Raw genomic sequence first — 15,822 nt, 5'->3', positions numbered from 1 at the left:
CGAAACAGCACTTGGTTCAGGCAGAACCATATTCGTCTCCCGGAGCCCCGGAAACAGTACTACTGATGTAATGTTCTGTGCAGTAACCACATTAGGCTGGATGCACAGCGGACACACCAACGGTAGCAAGTCAGCTTTATTGATCGTCAACTGCAAAAAGCCTCAAGGCAGGTCGAAACTCGGGCACCGAATTGGTACCGGACTCCTGTCCTGGAAAAGTTGGACAAGCAACAGCCGGCACTGATTGCAGGTCGGACTTGTTTCTTTATCACAGACTCCTCCTCTTGAGTGCTGTCACTGCGTCCGCCGTCACACCCGTGATCATGATATCCTCACGGTGTGTGTCCTCCCCCTGGTGGAACCAAGAGTCCCAGGCAGCACAGAAAGGGCACGGTCATGGCTTTCGCGCCACACCACAACAGATTCGCAACAGTAAAACCCCGCTTCCCAGGTTTCACGTAATTGCTGCCTTTCACCTTAAAGCAGCAGTTCAAGCAATAGCCTACATGTGTGTTTTGTTTAATAAATCAGTTCTGTACTATGAGAAAATATTTGTAGCATTGAATTTTTTTTTTTTTAAAGACATTTTTAAGGTTTCTAATGTAGGAAGCATTTGCAAAGTGACAGCCCCCCTCCCCTTCTGATAGGCTCTGGCTCTTGAGCCCCGCCCTCTCTAGCAGCGCACTAATTGTATCTAGTAACTGCCTAGTCAATCATATTCCAGGAACTACATTGCCCAAAATGCTGTGCAAGAACTGAATTAAATAGCCCTGAGCTAGCGATTGATTACAGGTGAACAGATCGACCTGCAGCTTAGCTAATCACTTGTCGGTGTGCAGATTGTATTGATGCACATATTGAATGGGGACAAAAATATATATATATATTTAAAAAAAAAACAACAGCTTGAACTGCAGCTTTAAATCAATCCTTCAGTCAGTGTTACTCAGCAGCTACAATGTATTTTTACATTACTAAGGTACAGTAACATTATTGTTACAGTTTGAAGCTCAAACTGCTGGGAACATGTGCAACAAATTATCCCAAACAGGGAAGTGTTGCGAAGAACTTACACTGCTGGGGAGGTGTGTTAAAGCAGCAATACGGTTAACTTTAAAAAAGAAATAATAAATGATTACAGGTTTGAAGCGGGGGTCTCCGCAGCTGAACTCCATTAATTTCAGCATTGGGGACCCCCTGCTGGCAGAGATACTTACCTTCATAGGGAGTGCCGGTATCTGCAGAGTTTAAAGGTTTAGGTCACGCGAGCCAATAGGAAACCACACCGGATGACATCACGGCTTCCTATTGGACCACAGGACATTTAAACACCGCCATTAGATTAAGGATCACAATTTCTCTCCTTGCAGGGATACCGGCACCGCTACGGAAGTATCTCTGTAAGCAGGAACTGAATTTAACGGGGTTCAGGCTGGGCTTTGCATGTGCAACTTCCCATCGCAGTATTAATAAGAACTTTATAGTCCAATGTTTCTGACCCCAGTTGGGTGATCATCAGGGTTGGTGTCCGAGTGTTACTGGGTCTGATACAGAGATGTCAACCTTCAAGGGCAAAAATGCCTTAGATTTGTGATTTTTTAAAATGACATTTGAACCCTTTTTGCTGCTAAAGAGGCATACAAGGCATTACAAGCCTCCCTGGCAGTGAATGGGTTAAGAAGTGATATTTGGTGGGGAGACTCTAAAGAAGTCTACGGGGCAGATATATAAAGGATAACACATTCCGATCTGGCGTTAACAGCCATTGACTCTCTGTGTATTCTTAGCTGGTAAAATAAATTGACATGAATGGCAGTTAACGCCTGGATCGGGTGGGATAACCCATTATTGGCGAGAGGGAGCGGCTCAGTGAGTAAAAGACACTAGCACTGAGAGTTTGAAGCAGGGGAGCCTGGTTCAATTCCCAGTGTCGGCTCCTTGTGACCTTGGGCAAGTCACTTTATCTCCCTGTGCCTCAGGCACCAAAAACATAGATTGTAAGCTCCATGGGGCAGGGACCTGTGCCTGCAAAATGTCTCTGTAAAGCGCTGCGTAAAACTACCAGCGCTATACAAGAACATGCTATTATTATTGTTATTATATCAGAGCTTCATCAATCCCAGCTTAGGAGAGCACCGATGCCAAAAATCAGTGAGACTGACTCCAAATCAGTGAGAGCTGTCAAGCCGGCTGATCCTCTGGTCCACGCAGGTTCCATTAAGACTGGGGATGTAAGTGACGAAATAATATAATTTTTCCATTTAAATGTCAATCTTGATCAAGAATCTCCATCGTTTTGTTAACAGTGTCACATGCTTCACATATAAAAACAAGAACAACCCGCTGGCGCAGAGCGTGCTGAGCGCTCGGCGCTTGCCGCTTTTACTTATTGCTTGGCGCTTAAGCAGACAAAAATAAACTGACTTTGAAGCTCGCTCAACGTGCCGGCAATGCTCCCCCATCCGCGCTTGCAAAATAGAGAGGACACGCGGCGCTCAGGCTTAGAGAGTTGGTGATCTCACCGCTCTCAAGCATGAGCGCGGTCAGCGCCAGCGTGAACTCAGCCAAAACTTATGCAGCTTCCCACAAACACACTTCTGTTTAATAGGTACAGCTGGTCTTACAGGACCACACATTATGTAATATACCTGCTGCTAATTAGTTACAGTTGGAGGGTGTGCCTGTAACAAAACTATTCTACAATATTTCCTAGCAGGTCCGTCCGGCAGGGAATAAATAAATACAAGCTGTATACAACATTATGGGTCAGCCGGCTGCAGTGCACTACACAGCCCACTAAGGGGCAGCACTGGTCCTTCTTCATTACAGATGCGCAGTGCAGGAAGGAGATGCTGTCACATTACTGCACAAAGCATCTTCAGATCACGGGGTCTCCTTGGAGTAGAGCTCAGATGGCCCCGGGCTGCACCCCAAAGCTTCTCCGCTGTCTCCTTCTAACTGCTCTGGTCAATTTCACACGTGGAGGTTAGTAACCTATTTATACCAGCACCGCATGTACAGCGCAAAAACCTAACGCCTTACAGCCCAGGTCTCCTGTGTGCAGGGATTTCACAGGTCTGCATGCTGAAACATGCCTGTATTGTAATCTGTCTTGAAATTGTAACATTGTATGGTACGTATGTATATGTGTATATAAGTATATATCTATCTATATATCTCTAGAGAGATTGATGTGTATATGCACCTGTGAATGGTTTCTCTGGCTTTGCATCTGATTCCCATGCTGTGCTTTAAAGCTGTGTTAACAGCGAGCATTAGCTTATATGGACTCCAGTAACAATGGTTTTTCAGGCAAAAGGTGACACGTGTGCTCATTTGCATGTCATTTCCCAGAATCCCTGGCTGCAGTGGAAACACTGAATGATGGGTGATAATGGTGAAAGGCAGGGTTGCAGACCTGTCTAAGGCATGTGAATGTGCACACAAGTGATCTTTTTTATTATATATATATATATATATATATATATATATATATATATATATCTCTCTCTCTCTCTCTCTCTCTCTCTCTCTCATAGATGTACTTATAGGCATGTGTGTGTATGTGTGTGTCTACCTATCTGCTTTGGAGCTAATATCAAGTTTTGGATTTATTTGGGGGATGAAGTCATGTCGTCTTATAGATCAGCGGTGTGCAAATTGGGGGTGCACCCCCTAGGGAGGAGCGGGAGAATTTCTAGGGGGGCGCGGCGGTTACAGAGGCTGCGTGCTTTTCCCCACGGCATTTAAATTAAATGCCGCGGGAGGCGGGAGGCCCCAGTAACTCACTTACCTGCTGCCAGCCGGGTCTTCGGTGACGTATCGCCTTGGCAATGCCATTCAACATGGCACAATGCGCCAAAATTAATTTCAAAGAATAATTAGGCATTCTATGTTAGAAGTCACATACACGACGCGCGCACACATGACACACGTACACAACGTCGCGTGCACCCACACACACGTCGTGCATACATAGTTGCTAAAACACAAGGTGTACATACAGTATATACATTGCACACACACAATGTGCATACATATACGTTGCGCAAACACACGATGCCCATATACACGTTGCGCACACGACGCACATATACACGTGGCATACACACAACGCGCATACTTACGTTGCGCAGACACAAGTCACATATATACACGCTGCATACACACGACACATACTAAACATACGTCGCGCAGACACACAACGCACATTCTATGAAAGTTTGTGCGACTTTTTAGTACTGAAATTTTGACGCGCAAAAAAGTTAAAAATATCATCTAGGTCTAAAGGCCCTGAGAGTTAACTAGATTTTGATGGAACTCGGAATGTGGTTTGATTGTGAATTTAAAAGAGCATCTTCCCATATTCAAGGCACAGAAATACATTCTCAGACAAACACATGAAATAGCTATCTTTTCATTGCAACTAATACGTCACTGAACGTTAAAACCGCAATCTCCCCAGAAGCCTATATAAGTATAACTCATATATAATGTTTATAAACCATCTAATACTAATAATAATATATAGATATTATATAGATATTATATATTATATTTAGATACTAGATATAATTATTAGTATTAGATTGTTTATAATTATTGTCACTGTTAGGCCCCGCACTGTTCTGTTTTTTCACATGTTTATATCCAACCGGGGTGGTTTGATTTACTGATTGGCAGGCGCTGATGAGCACTATAATATTTTATTTAAGTCACTAGTTTTTAGATTTCATATATAATGTTAGTATCTCTTGTCACTGAGCATGGCCTGCTCCTTTTTTTTTATTGTTCATAATCATGATGTTTTTAATCTCTAGCTTCGGTGTTACCATGGGAACTGTTGCAGGGTCAATGCAACAACACGTGGGTTTCTTGCAATGCGCTTGTTTATTTAGCCTCAAAATATCGCATACAAAAATAATACAGCTTCTTTTCAGTATATTCAAACGAACAGAAAATAAGTCCTGAGCAGGGCTTTGCCCTTTCCCCCCCAAGTGCTGTTAAAGTCCAGAGCATCAATATAGCCAACCGGTATTATAGGAAAGACTGACCTTATAACAAGTAGTTTTCCTGCAGTGTTTCAGTGTGTCTCACTGGTTCAGAAAGACCTGCATGTGTGAGCAGCCTAGGTTTTAAAGCCCCTTAACGAGGCAGTTGGGACCTGGCCAATTAACCAAACTTTTTCCCAGCTGAAATTTAACCCGGTCACTGCTGCACTGCAGACCTACACATAGGTCTGCCAAGCATAGGGCTGGTGTCTTATATTCACCCTGTTACATTCCTCTCCTGTTAGTGTGTGGCTGGGGCCATGCATGGCTGAAGCCCGACCATCCACCACTTCTCTAGAGAAGAAATCTGCATTTTCATTTTCCTTTCCAGGCCAGTGCTGAATCTCAAACGAGAAGGGTTGGAGGGCCATATACCACTTTACTGGAGCATGGTCTGTCACCAGAGTAAATTTGACCCCTGCCAGATAATGCCTCAAGGCCTCAATTGCCCACTTTACTGCGAGGCACTCCTTCTCAATCATTGAGTAATTTTTTCCCTCAGGAACAATTTCCTACTCCGAAAAAGGATCGGATGTTCTGCTCCCTCAAACTGTTGTGACGGCACTACTCCTAACCCTATCTCTGATGCATTGGTTTGTATGATAAAAGGCCTATTAAAGTCTGGGCTTCTAAGGACGGGACCCTCTGATAGACACCTTTTTACCTCCTCAAAGGCTCTCTGGCATTCCCTCGACCATACCACTTGTGTATGGGCACACTTTTGTGTGAGGTCTGTTAGTGGTGCTGCAATTTCAGAGTAGTTAGGGATGAACCGCCGATAGTACCCTGCTAAACCCAACAGAGACCGTACCTGTGTTTTTGTTCGGGGGGGTCGGAACTTCTTTCAGGGCAGCTACCTTGTCACTAGTGGCCTTACTTTTCCACCTCCCACTGCATAACCCAAGTATTTGGTTTCCTCCTTACCTAAGGCACATTTCTTAGGGTTGGCTGTAAGCCCTGCCTCTTTTAGAGACCTGAGGACCGCTTTCAGCCTATTTAGATAGGCCCGCCAGTGTTTACTATAAATGACAATGTAATCTAGGTAGGCTGCGGCATAAGCCCTATGAGGTCTCAGCACTTTATCCATGAGTCTCTGGAACGTGGCTGGGGCTCCATGCAGTCCATATGGCATTGTCACAAACTGGTATAAACCTATGGGAGTGACAAAGGCTGTTTTGCACTTGGACTCCTCCTCTAAAGGTATTTGCCAGTATCCTTTTGTTAGGTCCAGCATGGATATATACTCCGCTGTACCAAGGGTGTCAATAAACTCGTCCACCCTTGGCATCGGATATGCGGCAGCTGTGCTCCTCTTCTCTTCTACCTCCTTGGATTTCCTACCTGAGGATTGCACGCTAAAGAATCCATTCATCTGGAATTACATCAAGACAGGTAAAGGGTTGCAGCCCATTATTTATTACCTTCTTTTGCTGGACAGTTTATTTTCAGACCCCAGGGGTGAATTTATGCATATTGGAGACATAGTTTGGGGTAGCCGTGTGGGCACCACCAGGTCCCTGTTTTTTCACCCTGGGATTTTTATTCTTTCCTACATATCATTGATCCTGGATTCTGGATTCATCTAATGGATATTCATGTTATTTGAGCTTTTTGTGGTGATGCACCAATATACCACACAACCACTTTATATCCACAAATGATGTTACCTACCGCTCACCTATTCCAGAATGAATGCGGTATTGGAGAACATAGGGTGCATAAGGGAACAATGATACATTATTTACAAAATGGTTGCACTCGCTATGAACAATTATTGGGCCGGAAAGATTTAATCCGTGGGCACTAATGTCCCTGTTTGGCCACTCACAATATAGTGTGAACATTTAAAAAGCATTTTATTAAGGCAAACTAATATACAATAAGGTGTGTGATATACAATAAAATAAAATATAAAACATTCGGCGAGATCCCTCAAATGGAAACGGTAGTATATCTTCGCACAGACCTAAATCTATCTGTATATACCCTAGTAGGGATCTAAGGCTGGGGTCATGGTACCGCAAACCATGCTGAGTGAACAGACTGCGTTAAGGCAGTGTTCGCGTCCACGCGGCTTGCGTGCGGATATAACCGGGAGAGGGCGTGCGTTGCGCAAGAAATCAGTTCAAACTGATTTCTTGACGCGACAGGCCGGTCACGTGAGCGGTCCACCCAATGAGGGCGAACCAGCTCCGTGACGTCACTGGCACGCCCCTAGACACGCCCCCGGACAACGCGCGTACCATGACCAAAAAAACACACCCGCTTCAAGCGGGTGACGTCACGTCCGCGCACGCCTCCGTATGGGCGAAGGCACTGTGGACCTGGCCTAAGATAAGTCAGGCGATGCGCATGTTTAAATCAGAATGTAAAGTAGTGTGCATGCTAACCACAAAGATAAATCAGGTTGAAGAAATATGTCAATGCTTCAGCATAGAACCAAATAGGCAATGCGCATGAACCAAACGTAGTTGTAACTTATGTCGCTTTGTTATAAAGGCAGCAGTTGCAAATGTCTATTTATATTTAAACCTGATCAAACCCAAGACTTAACCACAGTATTGTTGCTATTTTAATCAATGCAACAGTTACAGATGGTAATTGGTCATTATAAACACCAACCTGCTGTATCCCAGCATATATTTCAAATAGCTCATGAATTTTGTCAAACATCAAAGCCTATTATGAACCAAGTTTATGATTCTAACAAGTGTATTCCAATATAAATGGCATGGTGTATATTAAGGTGATCACTGAAAAATTGTTATTCTGCCGTGCTGTCTTAATAAGGTATGATATTCTCAATGGCAGTATATATGTATAGTCCCTGAAATTAATTGTTATCAGAGATACAGTTATATCCACAATAATAAGAATTGTTAGGTAGATAGCATGTACTAGATCTTAACCATATATACATATCAGCATATAGCCACAAGCCTAGCGTTACATAGCAAATCTTCCATAATGATCACAATAGCTCAGTGGTGTGAGCAATAAACGCGTAATAAATGCTACCACTGCGTATGGTACGCTATGTATTACATTTTCTGAAAATCGCCATGTGTGTGCTCAGCTCCCGATCCATCGCCCCCTCCACCGGCGTCACCAGAGTGACGTCATAAAACCGACGTGCGTTGAGCGCAATGCTTTTTCAAGGTAGGAGGAGTAATCTACACTCCATCACACTAGCCTTATAAACCTAAATAGGGGGTATGTCCAAATTTTTTCTGGGGGGGGCACGGGTGGTTGCAGAGGCCCTGCGCTCTTCCACCAAGGCATTTAAATTAAATGCCGGGGGATCGCGTCAGGCCTCTGCAACACTCCACTTACCTTGCTTCAGCCGGCTGTGTGACACGTCGCCTTGGCAACGTTGCACGAAATGACGCAGCGAGGCCACGTGACGTGATGTCACACGCGTCAAATGACGCCTCGGGTCACGTGACATCACATGACCCCGCAGTGTTATTTGACGCAGATGCAAAGTCAAGGGTCGGGGGTGCGAGAACCAGGGCAAGTAAGACAGGGGGGGCGCAGCAGCAAAAGTTTGCGCTCCCCTGCTCTAAGGCCAATCATCATGAGCTCAGAATACGAATATAATCAGTCTTTTCACCTGAATTGTGTTTACGGGAATGAAGCGTCTTTCCCCCTTACTTACACCCTAATGCCTACAGTCCAGCATAGGGTTAATCGGTTATTAGTATAATTGATTATTGTGTCAGAAGTTAGTAACCATCGTTCTATATAGAACAGAGTAAAGTTATGTTTCACCATACGTAGTACTGTGTTAGGAATACATCCCACATACCATCAAGAGATAAACGGATCAATATACAAATATAAACCTATTGGAGATTAGTAATAATAATCTTCACAAATATTGCTAAGTGTTGTGTATACCTATACATAAAGCACATACTGTATATATCCATGTGGAGACAATCAAGGCTGCTATATTCCTATCCATGGCTAAAGAGCGACATTCTAAACAATGTATAGTTACTTCTATTAATGTTAATTATCATAATGGATAATACCAAATATTAGACAGCACCTTTGTAAGGACCAGGAATAATGTGGTGTGAGAGTGCAGAGTTAGGGAGTGGGTGACTATGAGAGTGCAGAGTTATGGAGAGGGTTACTGTGTGACTGTGAGAGTGTAGCGTTAGGGAGAGTTTGACTGTGAGAGTGCAGAGTTAGGGAGAGTGTGACTGTGAGAGTGCAGAATTAGGGAGAGTGTGATGTGAGAGTGCAGAGTTAGGGAGAGTGTGAGAGTACAGAGCTAGGGAGAGGATGACTGTGAGAGTGCAGAGTTAGGGAGAGTGTGACTGTGAGAGTGCAGAATTAGGGAGAGTGTGATGTGAGAGTGCAGAGTTAGGGAGAGTGTGAGAGTACAGAGCTAGGGAGAGGATGACTGTGAGAGTACAGAGTTAGGGAGAGGGTGACTGTGAGAGTGCAGAGTTAGGGAGAGGGTTTCTGTGACTGTGAGAGTACAGAGTTAGGGAGAGTGTTACTGTGTGACAGAATTTAAAATGTATTAATTGGTATGTGTCTGAGCTGAATTTTACAATCAATTGCTACAGAATGTAAAATGTAATCAGTATGTCTGTGAAAGTTGATTAGGCGAACCCCTCCCTTAATTGTTAGTCAAGTGGCTGTGTTTTAGAGTACTTAAGACCATCCATCTAGGCTGTGAAACCACTTGGCTGTGAATCCCATCTTAAGTGTTACATTTAAAGTGTCTGGCAGAGTTAATTTTGGAGTTGAAATTGGAGGTGAAGATTTGAGGAAGATTGGGACTCTGCACAACAACTTTGCAACTGTGAGAAATTAACTTTCCAAAAGCTGTGATTCTTTGTACTCTTCCTATCCTCTAATACTTGGGCAGTCTCTCCTCCTGCATCTCACTATGCCATTGCTATTGCTTTTTCTGTTTACTGTTTCCTCACTCCTTTGTGAAAGTCTCTGTTCTCTCCAACTTCCCCACTCCCCACTGCACCATTATTTATACACCTCCCTCCCAACAACTTCTTTACCCCTCAATAAAAAACACACACACACAAATCCTCTATTCACACCCTCTATCTACTCCTTCCTGCTGCTGGGGATCTCCCCTAAGCCTGAAGCCAGACATACACACCTGATCTCACCCATGCCTCCCTGCCACCTCTTCCCCTGTAAAGTGTGTTAACCCTCTCATTTTAATACTGGCTAACCTTAAAATTTGCCCCACAAATCACTCCTACCACCCATTGTGACCAGCTCTGCCATCTACAGCACTTATTCCCTTACTTGCCGTCTCTGTAAATTCCCCATCAAACCTCTTAGATTGTAAGCTCTTCGGGGCAGGGATTTCCTTTGCTATTGTCTGATTTTGCTACACTTATTATTATAATTCCCTGTACTGTATTCTTTGTGAAACGCAGAGTACACATTTGGCGCTATATAAATAAAGACATATAATACAATAGTGTGAGAGTGCAGAGTTAGGGAGAGTGTTACTGTGTGACGGTGAGAGTGCCGAGTTGGTCTGCGCTTATAGTGCCGGCGACGTCGTGGCAAAAGAAATGCATTGTCGCCGTCGCGTGCGCTTATAGTGCACGCGAAGGCGACAATGCGACGGAGCGACAGTGCTACCAGAAATCTGGTAGTCGCTGATATTTCTGTTTTCGGTGACAGTCTCCCCTTGCGGCCAATCGGGAGCTTCTCCGTGCCTCTGCCCTCCCCTTTTATGACATCCATCCAGCGACGTCGCCTAAACGTCCAAATACAACTCATCGCAACTGCGACGGGTGACGTCATCGGTCGCGTCGCCGGCTGTATAAGCGCAGCCTTGGGAGGATGAGGGAGTGAGAAAAAAAATCAAATTAAGAAAATTGTACAGTAGTTGGTTAAGGTTTTAGTTTCAGTTGTTTGCTGTTTATGTAGGTACTAGTAAAATCAAGTTATTTTTATTCACATAGTTAAGTTAGTTAATTTAAGTTGGTTTGATTAGTTTACTTATATTTAGTCCTAGTCTGATATTAGTTAGTTTACTTTTAGTTTTATAGTTGTATAGGTTTTCTTTTTAGTGTTTTTTGTTAAATGTACATTAACAGATGTTTCTATACATTTTTATTAGTTTATTTTCTCCTAGTGTCCTTTAATTGAGTTCCCTTTTAAGCCAGGCAATTCACTTGGAAAGATGGCAGAAAATTTCGGGGCGCAATGTACATCCAGAGACATAGAATGAAAAATGATAATAGCGCAATACAGTATACACAGTGACAATGTGAATTGGAGATTCTGTGAATGTTCCACTCACATGTTCCACATGAAGATCAAGCAGTGAGGTTATATAAAGTAACCAACTCAAAAGGACATCCTGATAGCCTCTTCATACATCCATAACGCGTTCGGATAACGCATAAGGAGAGGCGGCCATTTAGTCGCGGTGCTTCACTGCAGGCTTGTGGCTGTGTTTTAGAGTACTTAAGACCATCCATCTAGGCTGTGAAACCACTTGGCTGTGAATCCCATCTTAAGTGTCACATTTAAAGTGTCTGGCAGAGTTAATTTTGGAGTTGAAATCGGAGATGAAGATTTGAGGAAGATTGGGACTCTGTACAACAACTTTGCAACTGTGAGAACTTAACATTCGAAAAGCTGTGATTCTTTGTACTCTTTCTATCCTCCAGTACCTGGGCAGTCTCTCCTCTTGCATCTCACTATGCCCTCCCTATTGCTTTTTCTGTTTACTGTTTCCTCACTCCTTTGTGAACGTCTCTGTTCTCTCCAACTTCCCCACTCCCCACTGCACCATTATTTATACACCTCCCTCCCAACAACTTCTTTACCTCTCAATAAAAAACACACACACAAATCCTCTATTCACACCCTCTATCTACTCCTTCCTGCTGCTGGGGATCTCCCCTAAGCCTGAAGCCAGACATACACACCTGATCTCACCCACGCCTCCCTACAATCTCTTCCCCTGTAAAGTGTGTTAACCCTCTCATTTTAATACTGGCTAACCTTAAAACTTGCCCCACAAATCACTCCTACCACCCATTGTGACCAGCTCTGCCATCTGCAGCACTTATTCCCTTACTTGCCGTCTCTGTAAATTCCCCATCCATCAAACCTCTTAGATTGTAAGCTCTTCGGGGCAGGGATTTCCTTTGCTATTGTCTGATTTTGCTACACTTATTATTATAATTCCCTGTACTGTATTCTTTGTGAAATGCAGAGTACACATTTGGTGCTATATAAATAAAGACATATAATACAATACTGTGAGAGTGCAGAGTTAGGGAGAGTGTTACTGTGTGATGGTGAGAGTGCAGAGAGTGCAGAGTTGGTCTGCGCTTATAGTGCCGGCGACGTCGTGGCAAAAGAAATGCATTGTCGCCGTCGCATGCGCTTATAGTGCACGCGAAGGCGACAATGCGACGGAGCGACAGTGCTACCAGAAATCTGGTAGTCACTGATATTTATGTTTTCGGTGACGGTCTCACCTTGCGGCCAATCGGGAGCTTCTCCGTGCCTCTGCCCTCCCCTTTTATGACATCCATCCAGCGACGTCACCTAAACTTCCAAATACAACTCATCGCAACGGCGACGGGTGACGTCATCGGTCGCGTCGCCGGCTGTATAAGCGCAGCCTTGGGAGGATGAGGAAGTGAGAAAAAAAATCAAATTAAGAAAATTGTACAGTAGTTGGTTAAGGTATTAGTTTCAGTTGTTTGCTGTTAATGTAGTTACTAGTAAAACCAAGTTATTTTTATTCACATAGTTAAGTTAGTTAATTTAAGTTGGTTTGATTAGTTTACTTATATTTAGTCCTAGTTTGATATTAGTTAGTTTACTTTTAGTTTTATAGTTGTATAGGTTTTCTTTTTAGTGTTCTTTGTTAAATGTACATTTACAGATGTTTCTATACATTTTTATTAGTTTATTTTCTCCTAGTGTCCTTTAATTGAGTTCCCTTTTAAGCCAGGCAATTCACTTGGAAAGATGGCAGAAAATTTTGGGCCGCAATGTACATCCAGGGACATAGAATGAAAAATGATAATAGTGCAATACAGTATACACAGTGACAATGTGAATTGGAGATTCTGTGAATGTTCCACTCACATGTTCCACATGAAGATCAAGCAGTGAGGTTATATAAAGTAACCAACTCAAAAGGACATCCTGATATCCTCTTCATACATCCATAACGAGCTCCATCCTGATATCCTCTTCATACATCCATAACGAGCTCCATCCTGATATCCTCTTCATACATCCATAACGCGTCCCATCCGGATATCCTCTTCATACATCCATAATGCAATGCGTCCCATCCTGATAGCCTCTCCATACATCCATAACGAGCTCCATCCTGATATCCTCTTCATACATCCATAACGAGCTCCATCCTGATATCCTCTTCATACATCCATAACGAGCTCCATCCTGATATCCTCTTCATACATCCATAATGCAATGCGTCCCATCCTGATAGCCTCTCCATACATCCATAACGAGCTCCATCCTGATATCCTCTTCATACATCCATAATGCAATGCGTCCCATCCTGATAGCCTCTCCATACATCCATAACGAGCTCCATCCTGATATCCTCTTCATACATCCATAACGAGCTCCATCCTGATATCCTCTTCATACATCCATAATGCGTCCCATCCTGATAGCCTCTCCATACATCCATAACGCGTTCGGATAACGCATAAGGAGAGGCGGCCATTTTGTCGCGGTGCTTCACTGCAGGCTTGGCCCTCCCCCCTGCTCATCAGCTGTTCAGCTGATCTTTGCCTAATTCTATTTCCTACAACTGTGGATTTTCAATCTGGTTTTTTTTTTTGCAATATTTTGTTGGTAAAACTGTAGGGGTTGTATTATGTGCGAGGTCGCACTATATTCAGGTGGATTCGGTAATTTAAATGCCTTGGGGAAGAACGCGGGGCTCTGTAACCACCGTGCCCATGCCCCTCCTGGGAGGCGTGCCCCCCCAGTTTGCGCACCCCTGCTCTATATAACCTCACTGCTTGATCTCCGTGTGGAACATTCACAGAATCTCCAATTCACATTGTCACTGTGTATACTGTTTTCCACTATTATCATTTTTCATTCTATGTCGCTGGATGTACATTGCGCCCCAAATGTTTTGGCCATCCCTGTATCTGGTCTGAGTCCTGCAGCATTATCTCCAAGGACAGCGATTATATATTATATTATATTTGATAATTTTGACCATCACTGTGGGTTTATATATTTGCCCTTTGTGCTATATATTTTTATTGGTATTATACACATTAAGGAGGGCTATTTGCGCTTGCACCTCTTTTCACTTGCAAACCATGACTAAACCGCAGCTTTTTCTGTGACTGAAAAATGGCCAATTTCACTTGGTTTGCGACCTCGTGCAGAAGGTCCCCACATGTCGAGTTTATCTTGGGAATGCTGCTGTAATGGCTGCTGGTCCAGTGCAGAACATGTCTGCGACTGAAAGAGCCATGGTCCTAACTTCCAGTATTCTCATCCTGCAGAGACTATCGAAGGAAGTGTGACAGCAGCACAAGTGGAAAGGAACCCTCCATCCATCAGACGTGGCTTTATCCTGGCCACTAATAGGGACGTGCAATTATCTTTTATGCTTCATGACCCAAGAAACTACTTCAAGTCGGCTGTGTTCATCTATAGGTGGAACTTTGGAGATAGGTACTGTACGTTCATTAACGCCCCAATCGGGCTGTTTTCACTGGGTAAATGTTAATATTAACCCTTTGGGTGCCCTATAGACGTAGCTATGGGGTGACGTAGTCGATCGGTAACAATGTTCCTGCTCGTTTTGCTAGGGGAGCTGTCACACATTTTAATCTGGTCTGTAACTGTTACACACGTCTATATTATATATTATCTCTAACTGTGCATGCAAAGTCTTTATATCATGTATAACCCTGTTCACCCAATTTAACCATGTTTCTGTCATCATAACGCTGTGCCCAGGACAGACTTGAAAACGAGAGGTAACTCTCAATCTGTTACTTCCTGGTAAAACATTTGATAAATAAATAAGGAAGTGGAACGGAAGGATGAGGACTCCTCTCCTTCCGTCATCGATGATGGAGCGACCACATGACCACTTTGGAAGGCGGGTCACATGACCGCGAGTGCAGGCGGAGCCGGAGCACATTAAGGCCGTGGCCCCTCCGCACACAGAGTTAAACCAGCAGTCTGTGCTAATCCCCATTTTTATTTATTTATTTATTTATAAAATATTTTACCAGGAAGTAATACATTGAGAGTTACCGCTCGTTTTCAGGTATGTCCTGGGCACAGAGTTAAGACAAATAATACATGTTTACAAATACAGTTTATTTTTGACTCGCTGTAAGTAGGGTTGCCAGGTGGCTTCGCCAAAAATACTGGACACAATGGTGAAAGGTGCAACCTGCTCGACACCCACACACCTCTCCACGCTGTTTCCTCTTCTCCTTGGACCCGCTCCCAGCTCCTGACACCAACTGATTGGCTGCAGCTGGGTAATGCAGCCAATCAGGGTGGAGGAAGCAGCCCAGCCCCCTAGCAGCAGCCCTGATCTCTCCATCCTCAGGGAAATCCATGCAGCCCCCCCCCCTTCCCAAAGCCGGTCAGGTCACTATGTCCAGAGAGGTAACACCGGACACACCTGGCAACCGTCGCTGTAAGCGATCTCTTCTTGCCCTTTCCAGCGATGTTATAATTGTTAAAATCTGATGCTCCATTCAGGAGATATGCGTTTGAA

The 15,822-nt window shown here is 43.8% G+C and overlaps 1 protein-coding gene across 1 annotated transcript in view; it reads left to right on the top strand.

Moving 5' to 3' along the window:
* Positions 1-2,759: 2,759 nt before the first annotated feature.
* TMEM130 (transmembrane protein 130) overlaps positions 2,760-15,822 on the top strand; it is a 35,806-nt gene continuing 22,743 nt past the window's right edge. Inside the window, exons 1-2 of the mRNA XM_075565474.1 lie at positions 2,760-2,985; positions 14,585-14,756. Of these exons, the coding sequence (XP_075421589.1) occupies positions 2,850-2,985; positions 14,585-14,756 (308 nt within the window). The 5' untranslated portion in view covers positions 2,760-2,849. The remainder of the gene's footprint in view (positions 2,986-14,584; positions 14,757-15,822) is intronic.

The sequence above is a fragment of the Ascaphus truei genome, chromosome 11 (assembly GCF_040206685.1).
Source record: "Ascaphus truei isolate aAscTru1 chromosome 11, aAscTru1.hap1, whole genome shotgun sequence".
Taxonomy (NCBI): Eukaryota; Metazoa; Chordata; class Amphibia; order Anura; family Ascaphidae; genus Ascaphus; species Ascaphus truei.
The sequence above is the reverse complement of the archived record's forward strand: the minus strand, read 5'-3'. Positions and strand labels throughout refer to the sequence as shown.